At 40.6% G+C, this 24,387-nt stretch overlaps 1 protein-coding gene and 1 non-coding gene across 3 annotated transcripts; one reads left to right on the top strand and one right to left on the bottom strand.

Annotated features, from left to right (window-relative positions):
* Positions 1-3,700: 3,700 nt before the first annotated feature.
* Positions 3,701-3,807, bottom strand: LOC133053182 (U6 spliceosomal RNA). Its single transcript, XR_009692117.1, has one exon. It is a non-coding gene; the product is annotated as a U6 spliceosomal RNA (small nuclear RNA).
* Positions 3,808-8,110: 4,303 nt separating this feature from the next.
* Positions 8,111-23,297, top strand: DDX3X (DEAD-box helicase 3 X-linked). 2 transcript variants are annotated; one of them, XM_061137113.1, is made up of 17 exons: positions 8,111-8,268; positions 11,040-11,097; positions 12,644-12,691; positions 14,367-14,499; positions 15,508-15,663; positions 15,744-15,843; positions 16,486-16,621; positions 17,783-17,868; positions 18,034-18,132; positions 18,242-18,402; positions 18,723-18,867; positions 18,953-19,097; positions 19,279-19,460; positions 19,553-19,670; positions 19,949-20,102; positions 20,330-20,466; positions 20,665-23,297. In XM_061137113.1, exons 1-17 carry the CDS (start codon positions 8,224-8,226, stop codon positions 20,742-20,744), a joined length of 1,983 nt encoding a protein of 660 aa, XP_060993096.1. In that variant the 5' UTR covers positions 8,111-8,223; the 3' UTR covers positions 20,745-23,297. The 2 variants fall into 2 exon arrangements, with proteins under 2 accessions (XP_060993096.1, XP_060993095.1); XM_061137112.1 differs by having other exon boundaries at positions 20,327-20,466.
* Positions 23,298-24,387: the final 1,090 nt, after the last annotated feature.

Genomic DNA, 24,387 nt, shown 5'->3' with positions numbered 1-24,387 from the left:
ATCTTCCCTGCCTTTTTGCTTTATAATATTAGAATGGCCAGTGTGAAGGGAGAATTCACAGAAGCTCCACGATTCTATCTAGGAACCAGATTTGGTAGTTCTTAATAGAGCAATGGGCTGGACAGTACAATTCTGGCTCCAATTACAATGTATGTTTTTTTTTTTCCTACATCACCCTGCAATTCTCTGTCACTAGCTGGGTGTCCTACAATTCAACTCAGTTCTGACACCATCTACCTGGAGAAGCAGGCCCCACAGGCCAAGGGCTCAGTCTCAGGAGGCTGCGGCTCCCCTGACTTAAGAAAACAATTGTGAATCCAGGTGTCACCTGCGCTTCTGACCACATGACTATAGAATGGAGGTTCCAATACCCCTGCCTAGGGTTCAATTAATTTGCCAGACTGGCTCCCAGAACTCAAAAAGAACATTTTACTTACTAGATTACCAATTTATTATAATAGGATGCAACTTAGAGACAGCCAGATGAAAGAGAGACCATAGGGTAAGCTATGGGAAAAGAGCACAAGCTTCCACGCCAACCTGGAAACTCTCCGAAACCAGTCTTTTTTAGTGTTTATGGAGGTTTCATTACGTAGGCATGATGGATTAAATCATTGGCCACTGGTAATTGAATTCACTCTCCAGCCTCTCTCCCCTCCCCAGAGGGCCCCAAAATCACTGCGTACGGTGACTGCAGCCACAAAATTAAAAGACGCTTGTCCTTGGAAGAAAAGCTATGACAGACCCAGACAGCGTATTAAAAAGCAGAGACATCACTTTGCCAACAGAAGTCTGTACAGTCAAAGCTATGGTTTTTCCAGTAGTCACGTACAGATGTGAGTTGGACCATAAAGAAGGCTGAGCACTGAGGAATTGATGCTTTCTAACTGTGGTGCTGGAGAAGACTCTTGAGAGTCCCTTGGACTGCAAAGAGATCAAGCCAGTCCATCCTAAAGGAAATCAACCCTGAATATTCATTGGAAGGACTGATGCTGAAGCTGAAGCTCCAATATTTGGCCACTTGATTCGAAGAGCCGACTCACTGGGGAAAATCCTGACACTGGGAAAGATTGAGGGTAGGAGGAGAAGGGGGTGACAGAGGATGGCATCACCAACTCCATAGATGTGAGTTTGAGCAAACCCCGGGAGATAGTGAAGGATAGGAAAGCTTGGTGTGTTGCAGTCCGTGGGGCTGCAAAGAGTCGGACATGGCTGAGTGACAGAACAATTGAACTCTCCAGTCTCTCTCCTCTCCCCAGAGATGAGGGCGTGGGATTGAATGTGCCCACCGTCTAATCACGTGATTGCCTTCTCTGGCAACCAGCCCCCATCTTTAGCAGCCTTCACAAAGCCACCTCATTAACATAACAAAAGACCTTTAATCACTCCCTTCACAGGAAATTCCTAGGGTTTTAGGAGCTCTGTGCCAGGAACAAGGTCAAAGACCAAATGCCGTATATATTTCTTATTATTAATCTCAAAATTACAGTCAAAACAAGACCTCTTTGAAAGAATAAAAATGGAAACATTGAAAAGATTTTAAAAACTTTAAAAATGATTAAACCTACTAGCTATCAAGGTCTATAGGACAATGAGAATAATAATCACTAAATCGGAAGGAGTAGGGGAAAGTGAATTAATTTCAGGAAGCTCAGAGTATGTACAGTTGGCCCTTCATATCTTTGAGTTCTGTGTCCGAGGAAGGAAAATACTCAGGGAGAAAAATTCCATAAAGGTTCCTAAAGCAAAACTTGAATTTGCCCTGTGCCAAGGACTTCCCTGATGGCTCAGACGGTAAAGCGTCTCTCTACAATGAGGGACACCCGGGTTCGATCCCTCGGTCAGGAAGATACCCTGGAGAAGGAAATGGCAACCCACTCCAGTACTATTGTCTGGAAAATCCCAGGGACCGAGGACCCTGATAGACTACAGTCCATGGGGTCGTAAAGAGTCGGACACGACTGAGCGACTTCACTTTCACTTTCACTTTTCTAGCAACTATTTACATAACATTTACATTGTATTTACAACCATTTTTGCATGTGTTCCTACTAAGTCGCTTCGGTCGTGTCTGACTCTTTGGACCCCATAGACCTGCACTGTAGCCCGCCAGGCTCCTCTGTCCATGGGATTCTCCAGGCAAGAATACTGGAATGGGTTGCCTTGCCCTCCTCCAGGGGATCCAGGGTTCGAACTCGAGTCTCTTATGTTTCCTGCATTGGCAGGCGGGCTCTTTACCACTAGTGCCACCTGGGAAGCCCTATTTACAACCATTTACATAGTCTTTATATTGTATTAGGTTTTATAAGTAATCGAGAGACGGTGTCAAGTACAGGCACATCTCTTTCTCCTGTGCTTCTGAGATAATTTGTTTTTTACAAATTGAAGGTCTGTGGCAAGCCCGCATGGAGCAAGTCTCTGGGCATCAGTCTACCAACAGCATTTGCTCACTTCATCTTTCTGCGTCGTATTTTCCTAATTCTCACAATATTTCAAGCTTTTTCGTTATTATATTTGTTATGGTGATCTGTGATCAATGATCTTTGATATTACTATTGCAAAAAGAGTGTGACTCTGAAAGCTCAGAGGACGGTTAACATTTTTAGCAATGAAGTATTTTAAAATTAAGGTATGTCCATTTTTTTAGACATGCTATTGCACACTTAATACACTACAGTACAGTGTAAACATAACTAATTTCCTTTTGGAGCCGCGCTGCGCAGCTTGTGGGATTAAGGATTGAACTCAAGCTTTCAGCAGTGACAGTGTGGAGTCCTAACCACTGGACTGTCAGAGAATTCCCAACATAACTTCTATACACACTGAGAAAGCAAAAAAAAAAAAAAGTGTGTGACTCGAGTTATTGCAATATTCGATTTATTGTGGTGCCCTGGAAATGAACCTGAAATCTGCAAAGTCTGCCTGAATATGGGAGGATATGCATAGCTTATATGCAAATACTATGCCATTTTATATAAGGGACTTGAGCATCTGAGGATTTGAGTATTTGAGCGGGATCCTGGAACCAATTCCCTGTGGATACAGAGGAATGATTGTAATTCCAACACAAGGACTGCTATTCAGCCCTATCTGTGAGGTCATGGCCAAGTTCTTTATCATCTGAGAGAGAAACTGCTAAAAATGCTCCTATTACTTAAGACACAGCAAGGAATTTTGAAGGTATGTGATCCCTTTGCTGTATTTCCAAGACCTCTTGTCTTTTCTCTCAAAGCAAGGCAGCCTCCTTGCTCCTTTCCCTCCAGTTCAGAGCCTCTACCCAAGGTTTCTTTGTTATTTAGCCCTATTACTGCCCAATCACTTTGCATGAATGAAGGCAGAAGGACACTGGATTCTTCTGTTTGAAAATATTTTTAGCAATGTTAGTTGTAGAGAAGATGCCCTCCAATATAATTTTGTTTTTAATCTTGCCATCTTTGTGAAAGGAAAGCAGATTCCAGGCCAGATCTGCTATTTAGGAATACGCTGTCGTCGTTTCGTCGCTAGGTCGTGTCTGACTCTCTGCGACTCTGTGGACTGTAGACTGCCAGGATCCTCTGTCCACTCGATTTCCCAGGCAAGAATACTGAAGAGAGTTGCCATTTTCCTCTCCAGGGTATCTTCCCGACCCAGGGATCGAACCCATGTCTCCGTCTCCTGCATTTAAAGGTGGATTCTTTTTTTTTTTTCTTTTTCTTTCTTTAAAAATATGGAACGCTTCACGAATTTGCGTGTCATCCTTGCGCAGGGACCATGCTAATCTTCTCTGTATCGTTCCAATTTTAGTATATGTGCTGCCAAAGCGAGCACTAAAGGTGGATTCTTTACCACTGATGGAAGCCGGTTGGGGAGTATAATAATTTCCTAAAACAAAGCTGGTTTTGTATGTACCAGCTCTCATCCTTGGAGAATAAAAGTACAACAATATTCTAGAGCCTAGGACTCCTCTATTCCCTTTAGAACTTTTATCTGCCTTCATAGTAACATCTTCTTAATTACTGTAAATCACCTGGCATTGGAAGCTTAACCAGTTGTATCTGAAGCCACAAACAAACAAACACTCAAAAAGGCAATTACACTTTAAAACATAAAAGGAGACTCACTAGGCAACAGCTTTAACTCTACACTTATAATTATCCTTCTGATTACAGGGGAGTTCCGCCCTCCTTGAACTTTATTCACCATCCACACTAAAGGGAAGTGTGGGTCAGTTGGACCCAAAAGACCTCCTGGACCTTGCAGAAAAATGACTGGCAATCATGAGGTTGATTAAAGGCTCTGAGGTTTCTGTCTCTTGGAATTCCTCTTATTACTGCTTTTCTTCGAGTTGCAGACTATTGTAATTATCTTTCTGTGAGGTTTTAGGCTACTTGGACATTTTATTTTATTTGCATCACGATAATGTGATTTCAGTCTATCTTAGTCTCAGAGAGTGGTGATGAAATTTTCCTAAAGCCATGTGTGGAAGCAAAATAATGGATGTAGACCCCTTAACATGTCCCATATGTTGCTGAGGCCGGATATCTCCACTGTTCATTCATCTTTAACATCTATTGGGCCTCTGTGTACCACACCTTGTGCAGCCCTGGGGTGGGACAAGTTCCCTTCCCTCCGTGGGCTCACACCCAACTGCAGTACAACATAGTGAGTGTTAGAGTGGAGACTTGAACAGCGAGTGCTCTTGGAGCCCAGCAACCTACTCTGCTGGGGTAGTTGAGACAACGGAGAGATAGATATAGAAATATTCTCACTCCTTTCAGGCATGAGCCCTTGAATCCCAACCACGTTTTGAGGCAGAAACTAAACTATTTTTATTCTAACTTTATAGACAAAGAACCTGAGGCTCTAAGATGTCAAGTAAGTTACCCCCAGTCACACAACTTGTAAGCAGTAGAATGGCAGGCGATCTGCTCCCGATGGAGGGGCAAGGAGGGGACAAGAGTCGGGGTGGTGCAAATAGTATATCTGTTTCAGCATGGGTACTCAGCTTAACAATGCCTGGGAATGTAAGAAAAGGAACAGGTGAAAAAAGTTTCTTTGGTTTCAGCTTTTCCTAACCATTTTTAAAAATTTTTTATTTTTTAATTTTTCCTAACTATTTTTAGGTCCCTTCAAATAAAATTCACAAAGAAGGGCCTTGTGATGGGACTTCCCTGGCGGTCCAGGTCCAGTGGTTAAGACTCCTCACTTTCACTGCAGAGGGTGCAAGTTCCATCCCGGGTTGGGGAATTAAGATCCAGCAAGTCGCACAGTGTGGCCAAACAAAAATAAAACCTACAAAAAGGGCCTAATGGAAAAGATATGCAAATATCTGCTTAGAGGTAAAGTCATTCGGGGTGTTGTGAAAGTTGGCTCATTTAGCTACCTCAAGTGCGCCCATCCTTTTTCAGAATGAATGCGTTTGAAAACAAAGCTTTATCTTTGCTTCTTTTCAAATTGATATTCCAATGATAACAAATTGATTAACAAAACATGCCAGTGGTTTGAACGGAGAATGCCTGTGAGCAGGGGTTAATTGAAAATGGGAAACGGCTATATATTTTAATTCTTTTAGATACTCCCATGGCAGTACCCTTTAATTGGCTCTACTCAAAAGCAAAATAAAGCCCAGAACCTGGGTACTCAGAACATCCCATCGTTGCTATATGCAGTTTAAACTGTCGGAACTCTGGGCTTTCAAATGTTTACTCTGGTCCAGTTTGAACTGTGGGAACTCTGGGCTTTCAAATGTTTACTCTGGTCCATATGAAAAGGAAGCAAAACCAAGTGAAAACACACCTCACCCATGCTCATAGGGCTGAAAGGGACCTTAATGATCATTATTAAGCTTAATAGTTCTCAAGGGGGCATTATGAACTTTTTTTTTTTTTTGGCTGTTGCAATGATTGGCAAGGGCTACCAAAGTCAGTGAGCAGAGACCAGGTTTGCTAGATATTCTAGCTATATCTGAATAGTTCAATATCTGACAGTTCAAATCTGAACTGTCCCATACAGCGAAAAATTGACCGAACGGGAAAAAACAGTTCATCATAATATAAGCTTAGAACTAACACTATATTTTACGTATAAACAAAAATATTTTTACCTAGTTTCGATATACACTGAATTCTAGGAATAAAACTACCAATTGAGGGAAGACTATTGTGTTTTTGTTTCAAACATTACCAAGAGTTTGCCATTTTGGAAAATAAGGTCACCAATGTAACATTGCTTATGGTACTTGAATTGTGAAAACACTTTTTTCAGTTTGCATTTGTGACTGCGCTAGGCAGGTATCTATCATCATTTAGTGCCCCTGTGTGGGAGCATTCATATATTAACATATATTGCTTTATAATTGTTTTGCTTTTATTCTCCAGTTAGGTCGTGTTTTTTGAAATTGTGTGTTGTTAGGTTATATTATCTATGGTGTACTATTTCAGTATGGTTAAAGGGGACATTATCAAATACTTGTTATAAAAAGGAATTTGGTCTTTCGTGGGGTCATGTAGTCCAGCTCCTTTTAATAGAGGAAATCGAAACCTAAAGCAGTTAAGCAACTTGCCCAGGACAGAAGTGTTATTTTATCTCCCTATCTCGTTAGAATTTGTTTCAGTTTTAAAAATTGGAAGAGAAAAGCAGAGTGGTAAAGTACGCGATGTGAACGAGCTATTTGAATTCTGGCAGCAGCAGATCCTTTGGGGGATGGTTGGAAACCCTGTATATTATTTAATTCTGTCAGGCTGAGGGTCAGAAAAGAGAGAAAAACGTTTTTAAGAACCATGTATGTGCCGCCGCTCGCTTAAAGCCAGGATTCACTAGTCAACACATTTTCTTCTATTTAAGGTTCTGTGGCACTGAGGTTGGGACCGGGGGTCGCCTGCCTAGGAAGGGAGCATAAGGGGTTCCTCCAATCCATTCCGACCATTCCCCATCCACCGCAGTGGCCCGGGGGTCACCCTGAACCCAGGCCGATGATGCGGTAGACTTTCTTGGGCAGGCCCAGATTGCGCCCGACCACAAACGCCTCCGACTCCCTAGGAGAACGGCTCTCCATCCCCAGAGTCCTCTGGCTTTGAGGGAGGCAGCATCGCGCCGGTGGTGGCCATCGGCCCTGAGCCGCTGGACGCCCCGCAATAGGAAACCAGCGGTCTAACGGAGCTGTGCTGCGGGCGGAGGGCGGGGGTCCCAAGAGGGTGCGCTACCACCCGCTCTTGTTCAGCGCGATTGTCTCATTGTTTCTTAACTGCGGGGGGCGGGGACGCGCGCGCCAGAGCGCGCTCTCTTGGTGGGGGAGTCGGAGGTGTGTGTGGGAACCGAGGGGCTACGGCATTCCTAGGCGGCGCACCCGCTGCCTAGGCAACTAGTGTCCCACCACCCGCGCGCGCCGCCAGCGCCCCTCCACTTCTCCCTCCCCCCTACGCCCCGTCACCATCACGCCCTCTTCCCTCCTCCTCCCTCTTTCCCCCTCCCCCGCTCCTCTTCCCGTCTCTTCCCTCCCTCTTTCCCCTCTTCTCCCCCTGATTCCGAGCACTCTATTTAAAACCACGGTTTCCTGCTCCACAAAATGGCCTCCGCATTCGGCACCTGCGGTCACGTGACCCGCTGTCCCCTGGGCTTCGGGCCCCTCATTGCCTAACTTGGATTTCGGGGCTTCTCCCCGGGAAAATACATGGGCTCATTAGTTTGGAGAAATCGCACCACCTTTCAAAGTCTAGGGGACTGAGAGAGAAGAAAAGAGCGCTCCCTACAAAGAAAGGAACAGTGAAAACTGAGGACCTTGGGAAAAAAAGGGGAAAAAAGGTCTAGGTTATATTTTCAGGTCTCCTAGTTGACGGAAAAACGGGAGGGGACGAAGTCTCGCGAGATCTCGAGACCTAGTCTTGAGAAAAGGTAATAGCGGAGGACAGGGGAAGTGGCACTCAAGCGATCTAGGACAGCATTTAGCGCTGAGTGCCAAGGTAGGACGACGAGCCGCAGACACGACCGACTAGGAAATCCCGCGAAGTTAGGACTAAACGAGCGCGCAGTAGCTAGGCAAAAGTCGTAGCGGCGGGGGGAGTGCGGGTGTGAGAGGGAGGGCACACGTCGTACGTGCTGACGTAGCAGTCACTCGAGCGGGTATATTAGATCCGTGGCCGCGCCGTGCATTTCAGAGCCGCAGTTCTCCCGTGAGAGGGCCTTCGCGGTGAACCCAACACATTAGCTCAGCAGCGGAAGACTCCGAGTTCTCGGTACTCTTCAGGGATGAGTCATGTGGCGGTGGAAAATGCGCTCGGGCTGGACCAGCAGGTGAGCCGCAAGGAGCCTACCGGGATTGTTGCTGCAGGAATCCCTCCCCCGATCTAACCTGGCTTGTGGCGCAGTGCTACCTGGTACCCTCAGTTCCCATTTTCTGGGTCCCTCAGGCTAGCGAGTGTCAGTGCCCCGGGGCTGTGGGGGAACGGGAAGGTGACGGGAATGCTGATTGTGGCTGTGGCAGGGGCCCCAGCTTGGCCGGCGGTATTGTCCCCGGGCAGAGCACAATGGCGGCTTTTGTGTGTGCGTGCGCAGGCGGGCGGAGGGGGAGGGGGCGCGCGCTCTCGCGGAGGCGCGCACGCGCGAACCTCGACTTGACTAGTGACCCATGGGTGTTGCGGGGGGGAGGGGCGCGGCGCGGAGGTTTGCGAAAGGGGACCTTTATGGCCCCGAGAGTTCGGGCGTCCGCGGCTCGGATTCTTGTCGGAGACCCAGGCGGCGTTGGCGTGTCTGTGTGTGCACGCGCGTGTGAGCGGGAGGTGGAACGCGGCCCTGGAATGTGGGAGGGGGCGGTGCGGGGGGTGGCCTTCGCTCGGGGTAATGGCGGCGGCCTCCTTTGTGTGGTGTCGGGTGGCTGGGCGGCGCTGCGCCCCCCAAGCGGGAGGAGACCGGCCGCCGAGGGCCCGGAAACGGGGATGGATGGGCATCTTGTTCTTCCTGGGCTTCCTTCCTCGGGCTTTTTTTTTTTTTTTTTTCGCTCCAGCCTGGTTTCCGCAGCCTCGGCTCCGTGGCCCGCGAGGCCGCGTTTCCGGAGTGGAAAGTTTTGTGACGCAGAAGGTTCGGGGGGGGGGGGGACGGAGAGGAGGGAGGAATGGGCCGCTGCGTGCGCGGTGGCGCCGGGCTCTGGAGATGGAGGTGGAACGCGGCGAGGAGGTTAGCGACCCGGCACGGCCGGCTCCGCCTCACGTGCTCGCAACAGTCACAGTGTGGAGATTTAGCTCCGAGCCACGCGTCGTTGGGGAGGTACCACGGAGTGTACCCGTGTCCTCAGGTTGGGGACGTTTGGTGCGGGGCTCGGCCTGGGAAAAAACGCCTGGAATGTGGCTTGGGAAGAAATAAGCAATTTTGTTTGTGACTTGTTGCTGCTTGTGGACTGAAAATTTTGAAATCGGTCAGAGGTCCCGGATTTGTCGTCTTAATTGGAACCCCTCTTGTAAGGGTTTAGAGGTAGAGGACGGGAGGGCGCGTGATCGCAGAGGAGGGGTTCTGGGCTGAGATGGCAGAAGTCTGCATCCCTCAGCAACAGTGGCACCACGCTTCAGAAAAGCTCTTCAATCGATGTTTTGTTCCTTTTAAGTGAACTTCTGAGTAACGCGAGCTCCCGAATTCTGAAACGAACTTGAGTGACACAAATGAATTAATAGATTTTCAGTTGTGTGTAGTATTTTTTAGGGACTCAGCGATCTGTTGGGGGGGGAGCATTTTTTCCATTAATGAATCAGAATAACTCTTCCAAATGCTGACATGTTCCGTGTTAAATGGAGCAAAGACAAAAAAAATCTGGTTATCAAGAACATGGCCAGTCCCCGGTTTTAAAATGTAACATATAGGTGGTACTGGCACCTATCTAAGACTATAAGCAGGAATAAAATTTGACATCGAAATAATTGGAAAAAAAGATACACAGTCGTTAGAATTAAGTAGCAAGCAAATTCACAACTGAGAAAATTGCGTTAATATCACCCTAGCAATTTACAGTAGCATTTAAAGTGCTCTACGTAGTTCATTTTGCCAAGTGTAAAATTAATAACAAAACGTACTGCAATAAGTACAAAAAGAAAGTTTTTGTGCCTTAAAGTGTTAGTCTGTTGATGAGACAATCGTGCAGAGAAAACACGGCAGCGTTTTGCTAATAGAAGTTAGGAAACGAGCTGCCTCGAAGTGTTAACCGTATTCATTTTTTTCTTTAAGATTTAGCATCTTACAGTTTTCAATGATTACATTGATGCTTGCAACTTGACAGTATATAATCTTAAGCTTTTATCAGAGGACTTAAACGTTCTGGTTTATTGGAAACACGTGGCAATAGTGCCCTGTGGCTGGTTACATTTTTTAAAAGAATGAAATACTGCTTTTGGCACATCGTTTCCTCCTCGTTGCTTGTAAATAGTTTGTTTAGTCATTACAGAATTCGATGAAGCGCTGTTTTAGAATGTTGAGGCTTTAAGTTACCAGTGTAAAGGGATGGGTAGAAATGGAGATAAAAGGCAGTAAAATGTGCCATGTATGTACAAAATGTTCTCAGCTTAACTGTGAAAATGGAAGAATAAATAGGTACCTACTTAGTAAGGTTGTGTAGTGGTTATATTGTAAATTTTTGTTCTGAAGAGTGCTACTCTAATTGCAGTATTTAGAAATGAAAGCTAAGAAATGGTCGATACAAGTTTTGTTCTGAATATTTTTCAGGTGTGCTGTGTAGGTTTAGAATTAATTCCAAGTAGAAAGTTGGTGGTATTGAAAACATTTGTCTCCAAATGTTTGGAGCTAAAATGAATGCACTGACTACTTGATATTTTAAAATAATTTAAATTTTTTGAACTTTTACAATGGAATAAGTTACAGGGAAAGTTCATTTTGATTGAATTATGAATTTGGACCCAGTTTCTCCTGGATAGCGCCACCATCTTTGTTAGGTACCTTCTGCAGTGTATACTGTAGTACTGTATAGTATTTTGCGTTTGCTCACATTCTTAGTCACATTCTCCTTAAGAGTTCCATAATGTTTCTGCGCATGGGCTGCTAACCAAAATTTAACTCTCTTCTAGTTTGCTGGCCTAGACCTGAACTCTTCAGATAATCAGAGTGGAGGAAGTACAGCCAGCAGTAAGTAAAATATTTTATGCATTGACTGAATATTAGAGCTTTAAAAAAATTGTCGGAATATAGTTGATTTACAATGTTGTGTTAGTGAGTATTAGAACTATAATAACTTAATATTTTATTGGATTTATTTAAAATTTAGGAATTTGCCTTCCAGTTTTTACTGTGTAAAGAATGGGTGGCGTTGTGGTCTTTTGATAATGAGGAGTAGTTTTCTTGAGTGAAAACCATCGTTAAGGACCTTATACAACACACAAATTATAGAGTTTGATTATGTCCATTATGAATCCTGAACACAGCTTAAAGGTGGTGGGAATGTATATTTCACTATTAAGAGTGAATCTACTGGAATTAAACTGAATAAAGAGAATATTCACATTCATCAGGTACAGCCACTCCTTTCCCATGAAGAACATGAGACTTACTAATAGAACAAGGCTATAATGAATCTTGAAGTGGTGGTTAGGATTTTAAATGCTGAATTGTATTGTTTTTTGAAAAGTTTTTTTTTTCCTCTTGAAAGGGGTTTTTTTTGAGACATGGTAAAGATTAGTATTAAGGTGTAAGGGCTCTTGGTGGTTTATTACTGGCAGTAGACCTGCTTCAGCTCAGATCTCTTCCTATTGAATTAACCGAAAGGAAAAATGTAATATGTATATTGACTGTTAAGGTCTGAAAGCACTGTTTCTTCAAGCTCTGTTTATTGCATAGTTAAGACATGTTTATTTTTAGGAAGGAAGGGCCTCATTGGGCACAGTTACTTGGTATTTGTTTTAAATTTCACTTTGTCAGGCTAAGAATCTTTTAGTAATTGACTATTCTAATGTAGATCTTTAATATTTAGTTCAACCCAGAAATGAAGAGGTTAAATTGCAGACTAACTAGTAATAAAGCAAGTTGATGTTACTTAGTTGGATATATATTACTTGCTTTTGTTCTCACCCATAGTCTAGGCTGTGTTTTTATTTGCATACAGAACAACAGTTGACTTCCTTAAACAGTGCAAGTCTCAAAACCCACAATTCCTTGAAATCATTTCATTCTTTGCAGCTTTTCCCATGTTACATGTGTACTCTATGTTTTGGATTTAAGCAGAGCAGGAACAAAAAAGCTTCTTAGTGACTAGATACACGATTTGTACTTTATAGGTTGTTAACAGTAATGCTTATGCTCCATAAGAGACTTGTTAATGTTTTTGTTATGTGTTTGCTAGATTATTGTAGTACCAGTGTTGCAACTCTTGTTATTTATGACAATTCTCTGAAATCATAGACTTTTTAAAAATAGTGTGTTAAATTGGCCATTAGTGGCAAATTAAATTTGTTCGTAGATTTCAACTATTAGGTTCCAATTCATTTCAAACCTGTTCTCCTTCCCCTTCTAAAATTCATCTTATTAAAGCAGTAACTCATTTAAAATAGAAGTAGACCAGACTAGAAGACTAGAGACTTAATTTTTTTCTTTTCAGGACTTTTTTAGCATCACAAATTTCGGTAAAAAGCTTTCAAGTTTTTTGGAATATGAAAATTAACTTTGTCATTTCTTTTAGAAGGGCGCTATATTCCTCCTCACTTAAGGAACAGAGAAGCTACTAAAGGTAAGTTTTTTGAGCAACTTGGTATACTTAATTATTGCTGTATTTAAAAATCTGAGCTTAGGGAAAGTGAGACACCTTGAAGTCTGAACACTGTGCTCTTCTCTGCTACTGTCAGGATAATTTCAGATACTAGGGCTTACTCGCTTTTTTGGAAAAACTCATCTAATGTCAGATAGAGGAAATCTGCATTTCCTGTGTCAAACTCTTCTGAGGCCAAGGGCATGGTTTTGACAATTTCACTAGTCTTGTGCTTAACCTCTGTGTATGTAATCATTAGCAGCATGATTTCAATTTTTGAAAAAGGTGAGTGGGGATCCTACCGTGAACAAAACTGCTGCACAGTGATAACAACCCAGTTATTTCTGTCTTGCAGAGGTGCCAAAATGAAATGGGATTATTGGGGAATAGTTAACAAGCATCAGGCATGCTCCTGATATATGGGAGTGGTTCTCTGGCTTCAACTGCTTCATTTAAATAGGTGATCTGAGATCAGAGGCAAAGGGAAGGTCAGGAAAACTAAAAGTCATGAAGAGGGAAGATACTGGATAAAGAAAGCAGGATTGGAAGGGTGGAGAGTCCACAGGAGCACATGATTTGCTGTCATTTCTCAGTATCCATAGGTAGGCTGTATTAGCTTCACTATCCAAGGCAATACATGGAATATAAAATCTAGGGAATGGAACTAAAATCCTACATGCCATGGGGCCAAAAACATTAAAAGAACTCCTATATTTCTTCGCTGTCATGTCATTGTTCTTAGTTACTGTAGAGTAGGATTCTTATTCCTTAGAATGTACTAGTTGAAATTGACCCCCATGTGTATTTAGTGCTTTTCCTCCTTTATTGCAGTGATAGGAATCAAAGCAGGGAGAGAGGCAGTATCCTATAGGAGTTGGAGCTGAAATCGGTCTTAGATCTAACTCAGCTCTTTATTGGTAGCCGAGGCTGTTAATCACCGGGCTAGTAGAGGCATAAGGGAGAAGGAAAGTAACCTAATTAACTTGTAAACTATCTCAGACTATTTAATAAAATGTCACTGAAGCTAGTTAAACCCTCTGCTTGTCTTTAAACCATATACCTGTTGGGCTAATTTACACCTTTGTCATCCCCTCTTACTGAATGTTTATAGCTATACCCTAGGAACCTGTCTACACTGAGAGTAGGTATCAAGATTTTCCTTTTTTCTAGGTATTCCTAATTCTCATCTGGTACTATGTATTTCATGTGAACAGAGCACTGTTATTAAACTTTTTACTATTGAAACCAAGAAATACTATATTAAACCAAGTGAATTTCTTAATGTTTTAAATGAATATCACTTCTAAGAAACACAGAGATAATGATTGCTCTTTCCTAGTAAACTCATTCACGTCTGTAAAATGAAATTAAATTGTGATGGTCATGTAACACGACCATAGTCATTGTGTTAAAGGCAAACCTACTGACCTTTTAGAAGTTGTATTCATTCAGAACATTTTCAGACTTGATGGTTTTGTTCAGCGTATAGTATGTTCTAGTACCATGGTAGGAATATTTCCATTGTCCCTCTGGTCCAGAGATCTGATAGTCATTGGAGGGCTTCAAATTCAGAAACATAGAAATCATATTTTAAAGTAGTGTTATTTTCTAATTACTACAATAAAATGAGTTTGCTTTTTTTTTTTTTTAATTGAAGGATTCTATGATAAAGACAGTTCAGGGTGGAGTTCTAGTAAAGATAAGGATGCATACAGCAGTTTTGGTTCCCGTAGTGATTCAAGAGGGAAATCTAGTTTCTTCAGTGATCGTGGAAGTGGATCAAGGGGAAGGTAAGTGATTTATTATCTTCTTGCCTTTCTTGCATGTGTACAATAAAGCAATTTAGAAATTGGTCTGTACCCTGACCCTTAAGCATGATTATCTTTCCCCCTTAGTGGACCACCTGTTGGGATAAGTATGTCTTTTTATTCATAGTTTTTTTTTTTTTTTATTCATAGTTTTTTAAACTGTGAGAAGTCTTTACTAAATTGAACTTACTACACCGAAATTAAGTGAGAATAAGAATATGCCCTTTGGCATTATCAGTTATTTTTATATTTCTCTAATTTTATGTATTCTACTTAAGAGAGTAAGTTTAGTGAATGGCCTAATTTGGTTGACATTTTTGTGGATATTCTATGACAATTTTTAAACACCTTATATTTTTGATTACATAAGTGTGATGAACTGACCTCATGCGCCTAATAGCTGTGGTTAGTCCTGTGTGTCCTGCTTTTTCGAAAACAGGCCTAAAACTAAAAACATCTTAATTCAGGTAAGGATTATTTTCTACTTTTTATCCAAAGTCTGTCACACAGCTGAGTTGTCCTTTAAGTAGCATCCTAATGTAACCAGGACAATTGATATTTGGTGTGATATTTTCCTTTTTTTCTCCTACACTAAAAATATTTGGATGAAAACATTTAAAGGTGTAAGTTAATGTGCTGGTTTCACATGTAAGACTGATTGCCCCAAGGGTTTTTATTTATTTATTTATTGAAGTGTAGTTGCTTTACAATATTATGTTTCAGGTACAAAGACTTGATTCTTGATTTCAACATGTATGAGGACTGTATCGGCTATATGATAATAAAGAAGGATACTGAATTTAGAAAATAAAGTTGTATAAATTGTGTAGTCTGGTTAGAGGGCCTTATTTGTCAAGTAAGAGTAAGCCCGAATTGTACTGGTGACATCCTTGAAATTAGCCATAATGAACCTCTCTCCAGGTACAGTTCTAGTGGTAGGAATCTGATAATGGTTAAATAAGATTTTGATTAATTGCTTGTGCTGTTCAGGTTTGATGATCGTGGACGAGGTGACTATGATGGCATTGGTGGCCGTGGTGACAGAGGTGGTTTTGGCAAATACGAACGTGGAAATAGTCGCTGGTGTGACAAATCAGATGAAGATGATTGGTCAAAACCACTCCCACCAAGTGAACGCTTGGAACAGTAAGTTTCTGAAATGTATGTTAATTGTGATGAAGCCTTATTAGCTCTGTGTAACAAACTTAACAATCTTCTGATTTCAGAGAACTCTTTTCTGGAGGCAACACTGGGATTAACTTTGAAAAATATGATGACATTCCAGTTGAGGCAACAGGCAACAACTGTCCTCCACACATTGAAAGTGTAGGTATTTTTGCTTGACCTTTAAGACAGGGAAATGTAGATCTTTTCACAGCACATCACTATGAGATGGGCTTCCTAAAGACATATGTAGACTGCCTGCTTTATCTTGACAATTTTTTAAAGTTAATTTAAAAACCTTGCCTCATTGGTTTGTGGAAAGGGGGAGAGTGAATTCAGTGTTACCATTACTAATAATTTGAAATAGAAAATGGGTCGGGTGTTGACCTAAATGGGAAGGAAATCCAAAAGAGGGATGTGTATACGTATAGTTGATTTAACTTTGCCGTACAGTAGAAACTAACGTGTCATTGTAAAGTAATTGCCTATTAAAAACTAACTTAAAAAGTAAATAGTCAAGAAGCTGAGAGTTGAAATAAATGAGGCAAATGATTGGGGGTAAAAAGAAATAGAAAGTGGGTCAAATGTAGGAAGAATCCAAAACTTTTCCATTGTAGGTTAAGCTTAGGGAGTGGTTTGGTTTTGTTTTTCCTCAAAATGTGTAATATGATGACTTTTTACTAAAGCAACTTGAAAGTTCAAATTGGTTGATAGTTGTTCCCCCCTCATTATATTTGTATAAAACAAAATGCTCCAGATAGCATTTCTGCTTGTTTAAATTAACCCTGATGAATTTCTTGACAGTTCAGTGATGTTGAGATGGGAGAAATTATTATGGGAAACATTGAGCTTACTCGTTACACTCGCCCAACTCCAGTGCAAAAGCATGCTATTCCTATTATCAAAGAGAAGAGAGACTTGATGGCCTGTGCCCAAACAGGTAAGCAGACTTGATGAAAGTAAAAAGTTGTCAAGAATACCTTGACCTGGCTTACTCTCATAAAACCAATACCAGGAAAATATGCATGGAGCATTTTAAGTTTCATGAGGAAGCTTGAGTCCTGTATGTAGCCTGACTGGTAAACCTTGGTAAGGAGTAGCTGGATGGTATCTCTTGTCTTAGCCTTTTGGGTATATTACTTCTAGTGCTTTCACTAGGGTGTCTTAGGGATGGCCTATAGAAAGTCATGAGTCTGATAGTACTGCAACAAGTGGATAGGTTTTTGTGATTGCAGTGGTGGGGAAGTGAGCACTAGAACATTATTGTATCTGGGATAAGAGAAAATTAGAGAAAGATAGAGAATAGCCTGTGATCATGGGAATGTGGCCAAAAGAAGGTTCATTCATGGGTAAAGTAGTACTTCCCTATCAGTATATACAGTACCTACAAGGAAGTGTTAGAAATTGACAGCAGTTTTGAGACAGAATTCCTGCTATCTTTACACAAGTGCTTCCTAGTGGCTCAGATGGTAAAGAATCGGCCTGCAATGCAGGAAACCTAGGGCTCGATCCCTGGATTGGGAAGATCCCCTGGATGTGGGCGTGACGACTCCAGTATTCTTGCCTGGAGAATCCCCATGGACAGAGGTGCCTGGTGGGCTACAGTCCATGGGTTTGCAAAGAATCGGACGTGACTGCGTGACTAAGCACATACATACATTACACAGGTGAAGCAAAGAAGTGGAAACTACTACAATGTTAGTGACCAAAATGTGGTACTTTTTTTTTTTTGGTAAATGAACAAAAATATTTTTTTGAATGATGGACCGTGTTTTCTCTGCAGCTACTCTGCTGTTGTATGAAAGCAGCCATAGATGATATGTAAATTACTGGTCACAGCTATAGTCCAGTAAAGCTTTCTTTATAAAGATAAATAGTTTAGACTTAGTTTGCTAACTCCTATTATAGGTAGATCAAAGTCATCACTTGATGATATTTTTAAATTAGCCTGTTTTTAGAAATTTAATTTGGGAATTAAAATGAGATTACTAATTAATTGCTAAGTAATTGGGCAGTTAAAACATCATCATCTACCAATATATGTTCAAAAGTAATAAGCCAGTTTTTCTGTGGTTAAATGAATATGCTTTCTTTAAAATAGGGTCTGGAAAAACTGCAGCATTTCTGTTGCCCATCTTGAGTCAGATTTATTCTGATGGTCCTGGCGAGGCTCTGAGGGCCATGAAGGTAAATATTTATATAATGGGAAAGTTTTCTAAATGACAATAAGACTTGCATTCTAATCTGTATAATTAGTAACAGCATTTACATGTAATCTGTAAATTGCAGAAGGGGATTATGTTGTAGTGAACCTTTAAGAGAGGATGTTAAGTTTAATAAATTATTTCTTAGGAAAATGGAAGATACGGGCGCCGCAAACAATACCCAATCTCTTTGGTGTTGGCACCAACTAGAGAGTTGGCGGTACAGATCTATGAGGAAGCCAGGAAAGTAAGTATACCTTTCAGGTTATTGGCCTTCTCATTGATTCTGATGAAGTGTTTTATGACCATGTAAAAATCTTGGGTCTTAAAATTAATAAATTTTTCTTTGCTTATAGTTTTCATACCGATCTAGAGTTCGTCCTTGTGTGGTTTATGGTGGTGCTGATATTGGTCAGCAAATTCGAGACTTAGAACGTGGATGCCATTTATTAGTCGCGACTCCAGGACGTCTAGTGGATATGATGGAAAGAGGAAAAATTGGATTAGACTTCTGCAAGTATGTTAATTTTTAAATGTGTGAAATGCACTTTTTAGTCTTCCAACTTTTATAAAAAGTTAGCGCATTAAAAAAAAAAGCTCATTGTCATTTTAATTTGAAGTGATTTTTTTTTTTTTTTTTTTAGTAGAGGCTACCTTGAGACCAGAGTCAAGTATAAGAGCTAATTTGGCTGTGTGATTTAGTGGTAGAGATCCTGTGCTGGGTCAGATTGTATGGTGTGAAGAACTAAACTACCTGAATGAACAATTAACTGTGCTTATAGAAACAGAAACAACCTTTTCTCCTCAAATTCTAAGCTGGACTTTTTTTCATGGCAGGTACTTGGTGTTAGATGAAGCGGATCGGATGTTGGATATGGGGTTTGAACCTCAGATACGTAGAATTGTTGAACAAGATACTATGCCACCAAAGGGAGTTCGCCACACTATGATGTTTAGTGCTACTTTCCCTAAGGAAATACAGGTATTGTTTGGTGCTGCAGATCTTACTTACTTAGGAATTTGTTTATCTCAATAGATGATAAAACAATATTATTTTTTTCTTTCAGATGCTTGCTCGTGACTTTTTGGATGAATATATCTTTTTGGCCGTAGGAAGAGTTGGCTCTACCTCTGAGAACATAACACAGAAAGTAGTTTGGGTTGAAGAGTCAGACAAACGGTCATTTCTGCTTGATCTTCTAAATGCAACAGGTATAATTTTAGCATCAGTCTGGTGGCTTAGGTAATCTATTTGGGTCACCTTTAGTGCTTTTCCTTCTCATCCAATACATTCTGTTGAAACAGTCTACTTGCCTCTATTTGCAAGTTTACTAAGTGCAAAGAGAACCAAACCACTATTAGTGACAGAAACCTTGTGATATTTTAACTTTAGGCAAAGATTCACTGACCTTAGTGTTTGTGGAGACCAAAAAGGGTGCAGATTCTCTGGAGGATTTCTTATACCATGAAGGATATGCTTGTACCAGTATCCATGGAGACCGATCTCAGAGAGATAGAGAAGAGGCCCTTCACCAGTTCCGCTCAGGAAAAAGCCCAATTCTCGTGGCTACAGCAGTATGTAAAATTTAATCCTGTTTTCTAGGTCGGCATGTTCAACTATTTACTTTCTTTTAAATGGACCGTATGTAACAAAAATTATATTCTAGGTAGCAGCAAGAGGACTGGACATATCAAATGTGAAACATGTTATCAATTTTGACTTGCCAAGTGATATTGAAGAATATGTACATCGCATTGGTCGTACAGGACGCGTGGGAAACCTTGGTAAGTGTGTGGTTACTTAGGATGATCTGGGGATTTCTGATTTTCAGTGTGATTCTTACAGCAAAACACTTTTCAGGGTCTTAGATGAACTCTGATTTTCATGGAATGCTATTAAAATATCAGAAGTGGCGAGGGGGGGGGAGTCAAGGTTTGTTCAAAGAACAAATAGCAAATTATCTTTTTTAAAAACTATTATTCTACTTCTAATATGAAAGTAAGAATATTGTGCTGCTCTGTGGAAGACCTTTTAATTTATGTACTTTTTGGAACTGTTTTAGGCCTTGCCACCTCATTCTTTAATGAGAGGAACATAAATATTACCAAGGATTTGTTGGATCTTCTTGTTGAAGCTAAACAGGAAGTGCCATCTTGGTTAGAAAACATGGCTTATGAGCACCACTACAAGGGTAGCAGTCGTGGACGATCCAAAAGGTGAGTTAGAAATGGTTGTATAATGATGGAGATGGTTTTGATTTTTAAGGTTATTTAAGTGACCATCAGTGTTAGCTTTTCACAGCTAAGGCCTTATAAAATTCCTATTAGAGAAAAGAAGGGCTGGGTGGAATTGCTTGAATTGGAAAATCAGAAATTGGTCATTGGGAATTTTTAACAAGAATTGGGTTATCTTTATGTAAACTAACATTTTGTCCTTATAGTAGTAGATTCAGTGGAGGATTTGGTGCCAGAGACTATCGACAGAGCAGTGGTGGCAGCAGTTCCAGCTTCAGCAGTAGCCGCGCCAGCAGCAGCCGCAGTGGTGGAGGCGGCCATGGAAGCAGCAGAGGGTTTGGTGGAGGTAATGTTAAATTTTAACCTCATACCTTTGGGAAAGGTTTTTTCCTTTTTTCATCTTTTTCAAAGCGTAATTTAAAATAATGGGCCCTGTAGATTGCTTTTTGTAATTTTACATCGAAATATTTAAAGAAGGGAAAGATTGTATTATACAGTGGATGACTTAATAATTTCTTCTTTTTTTTTTTTAATCTCTCATTAGGTGGCTATGGAAGCTTTTACAACAGTGATGGATATGGAGGAAATTATAACTCCCAGGGGGTTGACTGGTGGGGTAACTGAACCTGCTTTGTAGTAGGTCACCCTGCCAAACAAGCTAATATGGAAACCACATGTAACTTAGCCAGACTATACCTTGTGTAGCTTCAAGAACTCGCAGTACATTACCAGCTGTGATTCTCCACTGAAATTTTTTTTTTAAGGGAGCTCAAGGTCACATGAAGAGTCGAGAAGGAACAATCAGCAGCCCTGTTCAGAAGGTGGTTTGAAGATTTCATTGCTGTAGTTTGGATTAACTCCCCTCCCAACCCCCATCCCAAACTGCATTTATAATTTGTGACTGAGGATCATTTGTTTGTTAATGTACTGTGCCTTTAACTTTAGACAACTTTTTATTTTGATGTCCTGTTGGCTCAGTAATGCTCAAGATATCAATTGTTTTTGACAAAATAAATTTACTGAACTTGGGCTAAAATCAAACCTTGGCACACAGGTGTGATACAACTTAACAGGAATCATCGATTCATCCATAAATATTATAAGGAAAAAACTTATGCAGTAGCCTGCATTAGGGCTTTTTGATACTTGCAGATTGGGGGAAAACAAACAACAAATGTCTTTGAAGCATATTAATGGAATTAGTTTCTAATGTGGCGAACTGTATTAAGTTAAAGTTCTGATTTGCTCACTCTATCCTGGATAGGTATTTAGAACCTGATAGTCTTTAAACAAGCCATTCCAGTCATGATGAGGTGATGTATGAATACATGCATACATTCAAAGCACTGTTTTCAAAGTTAATGCAAGTAAATACAGCAATTCCTCTTTCAGTGTTTAGGCAGATCATTAATTATGAGCTAGCCAAATGTGGGCATACTATTACAGGGAAAGTTTAAAGGTCTGATAACTTGAGATAGGGTTTTAGGAGAATTCATCTACTTAGACTTTTTAAATGCCTGCCATAAGTGAAATTGAAATGGTAGAATGGCTGACCACAGCAATGACGAGCCCTCATTAGGGCCCTGGATGATTTTTGGTCTAATAACGCATGCTAGTGTTGATGTTTTTTGGTCAAGAGGGTATGAACAGGAAGAATTAAATGCAGCAGGCTTTCTTTTAAATGCCGATTCATATTACTCTGTTCAAGCTGCGTTGAGATGTTAAACTGGCTTACTATAGACTTTGTAAAAATGGCTCCAGAAGAGTAACAAACTGAAATCTTTGAGATCACACAGGTTGGAAATATGTACATAACTGCACAAGGTGTCAATTCTGCTATACAGTGCAGTTTTAGTCAGTTTTAGTTGCATAGGTTTCCATTGTATTTATAGTCTGTTTATGCTAAATCTGGCCAAAGATGAGCATTGTCCACCACTAAAATGCCTCTGCCACTTTTGAATTCTGTGCTAATTTTGTGGCCAGAATGCGGTGATCAAAATGCTCAATCTTTTTACAGTGGCATAGGAAGATGGCAAAAATTTCCTAAAGTGCAATAGATTTTCAAGTGTATTGTGCCTTGTTCTAAAACTTTTATTAAGTAGGTGCACTTGACAGTATTGAGGTCATTTGTTATGGTGCTATTTCAATTAGTCTAGGTTTAGGCCCTTGTACATTTTGCCCATAACTTTTTACAAAGTACTTCTTTTATTGCACATTCAGAGAATTTTATATATATGTCTTGTGTGCGTGTCCTTAAACTTCCAATCTTATTTTGTCTCTTGGAGATTGTTGAACGCAGCTTGTCTAGGAAGGGGATGGGACTAGATTCTAAAATTTATTTGGGACCATGGGAATGATAGTTGGGAAGAAAACTATTTGCACACGACAGATTTCTAGATACTTTTTGCTGCTAGTTTTATGTAATATTTATTGAACATTTTGACAAATATTTATTTTTGTAAGCCTAAAAGTGATTCTTTGAAAGTTTAAAGAAACTTGACCAAAAGACAGTACAAAAACACTGGCACTTGAATGTTGAATGTCACCGTATGCGTGAAATTATATATTTCGGGGTAGTGTGAGCTTTTAATGTTAAGTCATATTAAACTCTTAAGTCAAATTAAGCAGACCCGGCATTGGCAGTGTAGCCATAACTTTCTGATGTTAGTAAAAACAAAATTGGCGACTTTAAATTAAATCATGCCAAGGTTTTGATACACTCGTCTTAAGATATTAATGAAACACTTCAAAACACTGATACGAAGTGTCCATATTCAAATATTGTGTGTTTTGTTTCGTTGTGTGTATTTTTTTTCCAGTGAATGTCTGGCTCATTGCAATCCTGAAACATGTGGTTATCTTTGTTGTATTGGCATAATCAGTGACTTGTACATTCAGCGATAGCATTTGAGCAAGTTTTATCAGCAAGCAATATTTTCAGTTAATAAATAAGGTTTCAAAAATCATGTAAGAGTGAATTTAAACTTGCTGAATGTAAAGATTGAACCTCAAGTCACTGTAGCTTTAGTAATTGCTTATTGTATTAGTTTAGATGCTAGCACTGCATGTGCTGTGCATATTCTGATTTTATTAAAATAAAAGTTGAACTGCACAGTCTCTTTTGTTGTTGTCAATTGTGGTTTATTATTAGGTGAAAATAAAGTTGTCTTGCCTGAAGAGTTGTAAGATGTAATTTTTTGGGGTTGCCATCCAGTGCTGATTTTGAAATACCTCTTGGATACAGAATTACTCTGCTATTTTAATAAAAGATGAAGATGGTGTTAGTTTGGAATACAGTGAAAAAAAGGATTTTTGTAATAGATGGAAATCCAAAAGATCCTTGTTGATGTATAATTTATGATTATAGTTTGAAATTTATGGATGTAGGAGTGGAAACTGTTCTTGGAAGCACTTGATACATAGGATGATTGAACAGTGCAGTAATGAATTGGGTAAATGCATTAGTAATCTAATATGTGCAATAAGTACTTAAGGATCAAGAATGTCATTTGGGGTTGGGGTGATCAGTCGCTCAGTCGTGTCCGACTGTGACCCTGTGGACTGCAGCACGCCAGGCCTCCCTGTGCATCACCAACTCCCGGAGTTTACTCAAACTTGTCCATTGAGTCAGTGATGTTATCCAACCATCATCCTTCTCCTGCCTTCAATCTTTCCCAACATCAGGGTCTTTGCCAGTAAGTCAGTTCTTGGCATCAGGTGGCCAAAATATTGGTAGTTTCAGCTTCAGCATCAGTACTTCCAATGAATATTCAGGACTGATTTCCCTTAGGATGGACTGGTTGGATCTCCTTGAAGTCTAAGGGACTCTCAAACGTCTTCTCCAACAGCACAGTTCAAAAAAACATCAATTCTTTGGTCCTCTGCCCTCCTTATGGTCCAAGTTTCATCCATACATGACTACTGGAAAAACCATAGCTTTGACTAGACAGACCTTTGTTGGCAAAGTAATGCCTCTGCTTCTTAATAGGCTGTCTAGGTTGGTCATAGCTTTTCTTCCAAGGAGCAAGTGTCTTAATTTCATGGCTGCAGTCACCATCTGCAGTGATTTTGGAGCCCAAGAAAATAAAAGTCTCACTGTTTCCACTGTTTTCCCTATCTATTTGCCATGAAGTGATGGGACCAGATGCCATGATCTTAGTTTTCTGAATGTTGAGTTTTAAGCCAACTTTTTCACTCTTTGATCAAGAGGCTCTTTTTTAATTCTTTGCTTTCTGCCATAAGGGTGTTGTCATCTGCATGTCTGAGG

The sequence above is a fragment of the Dama dama genome, chromosome X (genome assembly GCF_033118175.1).
Source record: "Dama dama isolate Ldn47 chromosome X, ASM3311817v1, whole genome shotgun sequence".
Taxonomy (NCBI): domain Eukaryota; kingdom Metazoa; phylum Chordata; class Mammalia; order Artiodactyla; family Cervidae; genus Dama; species Dama dama.
Note: the sequence above shows the minus strand (reverse complement) of the source record. Positions and strands in the feature narration are given on the sequence as shown.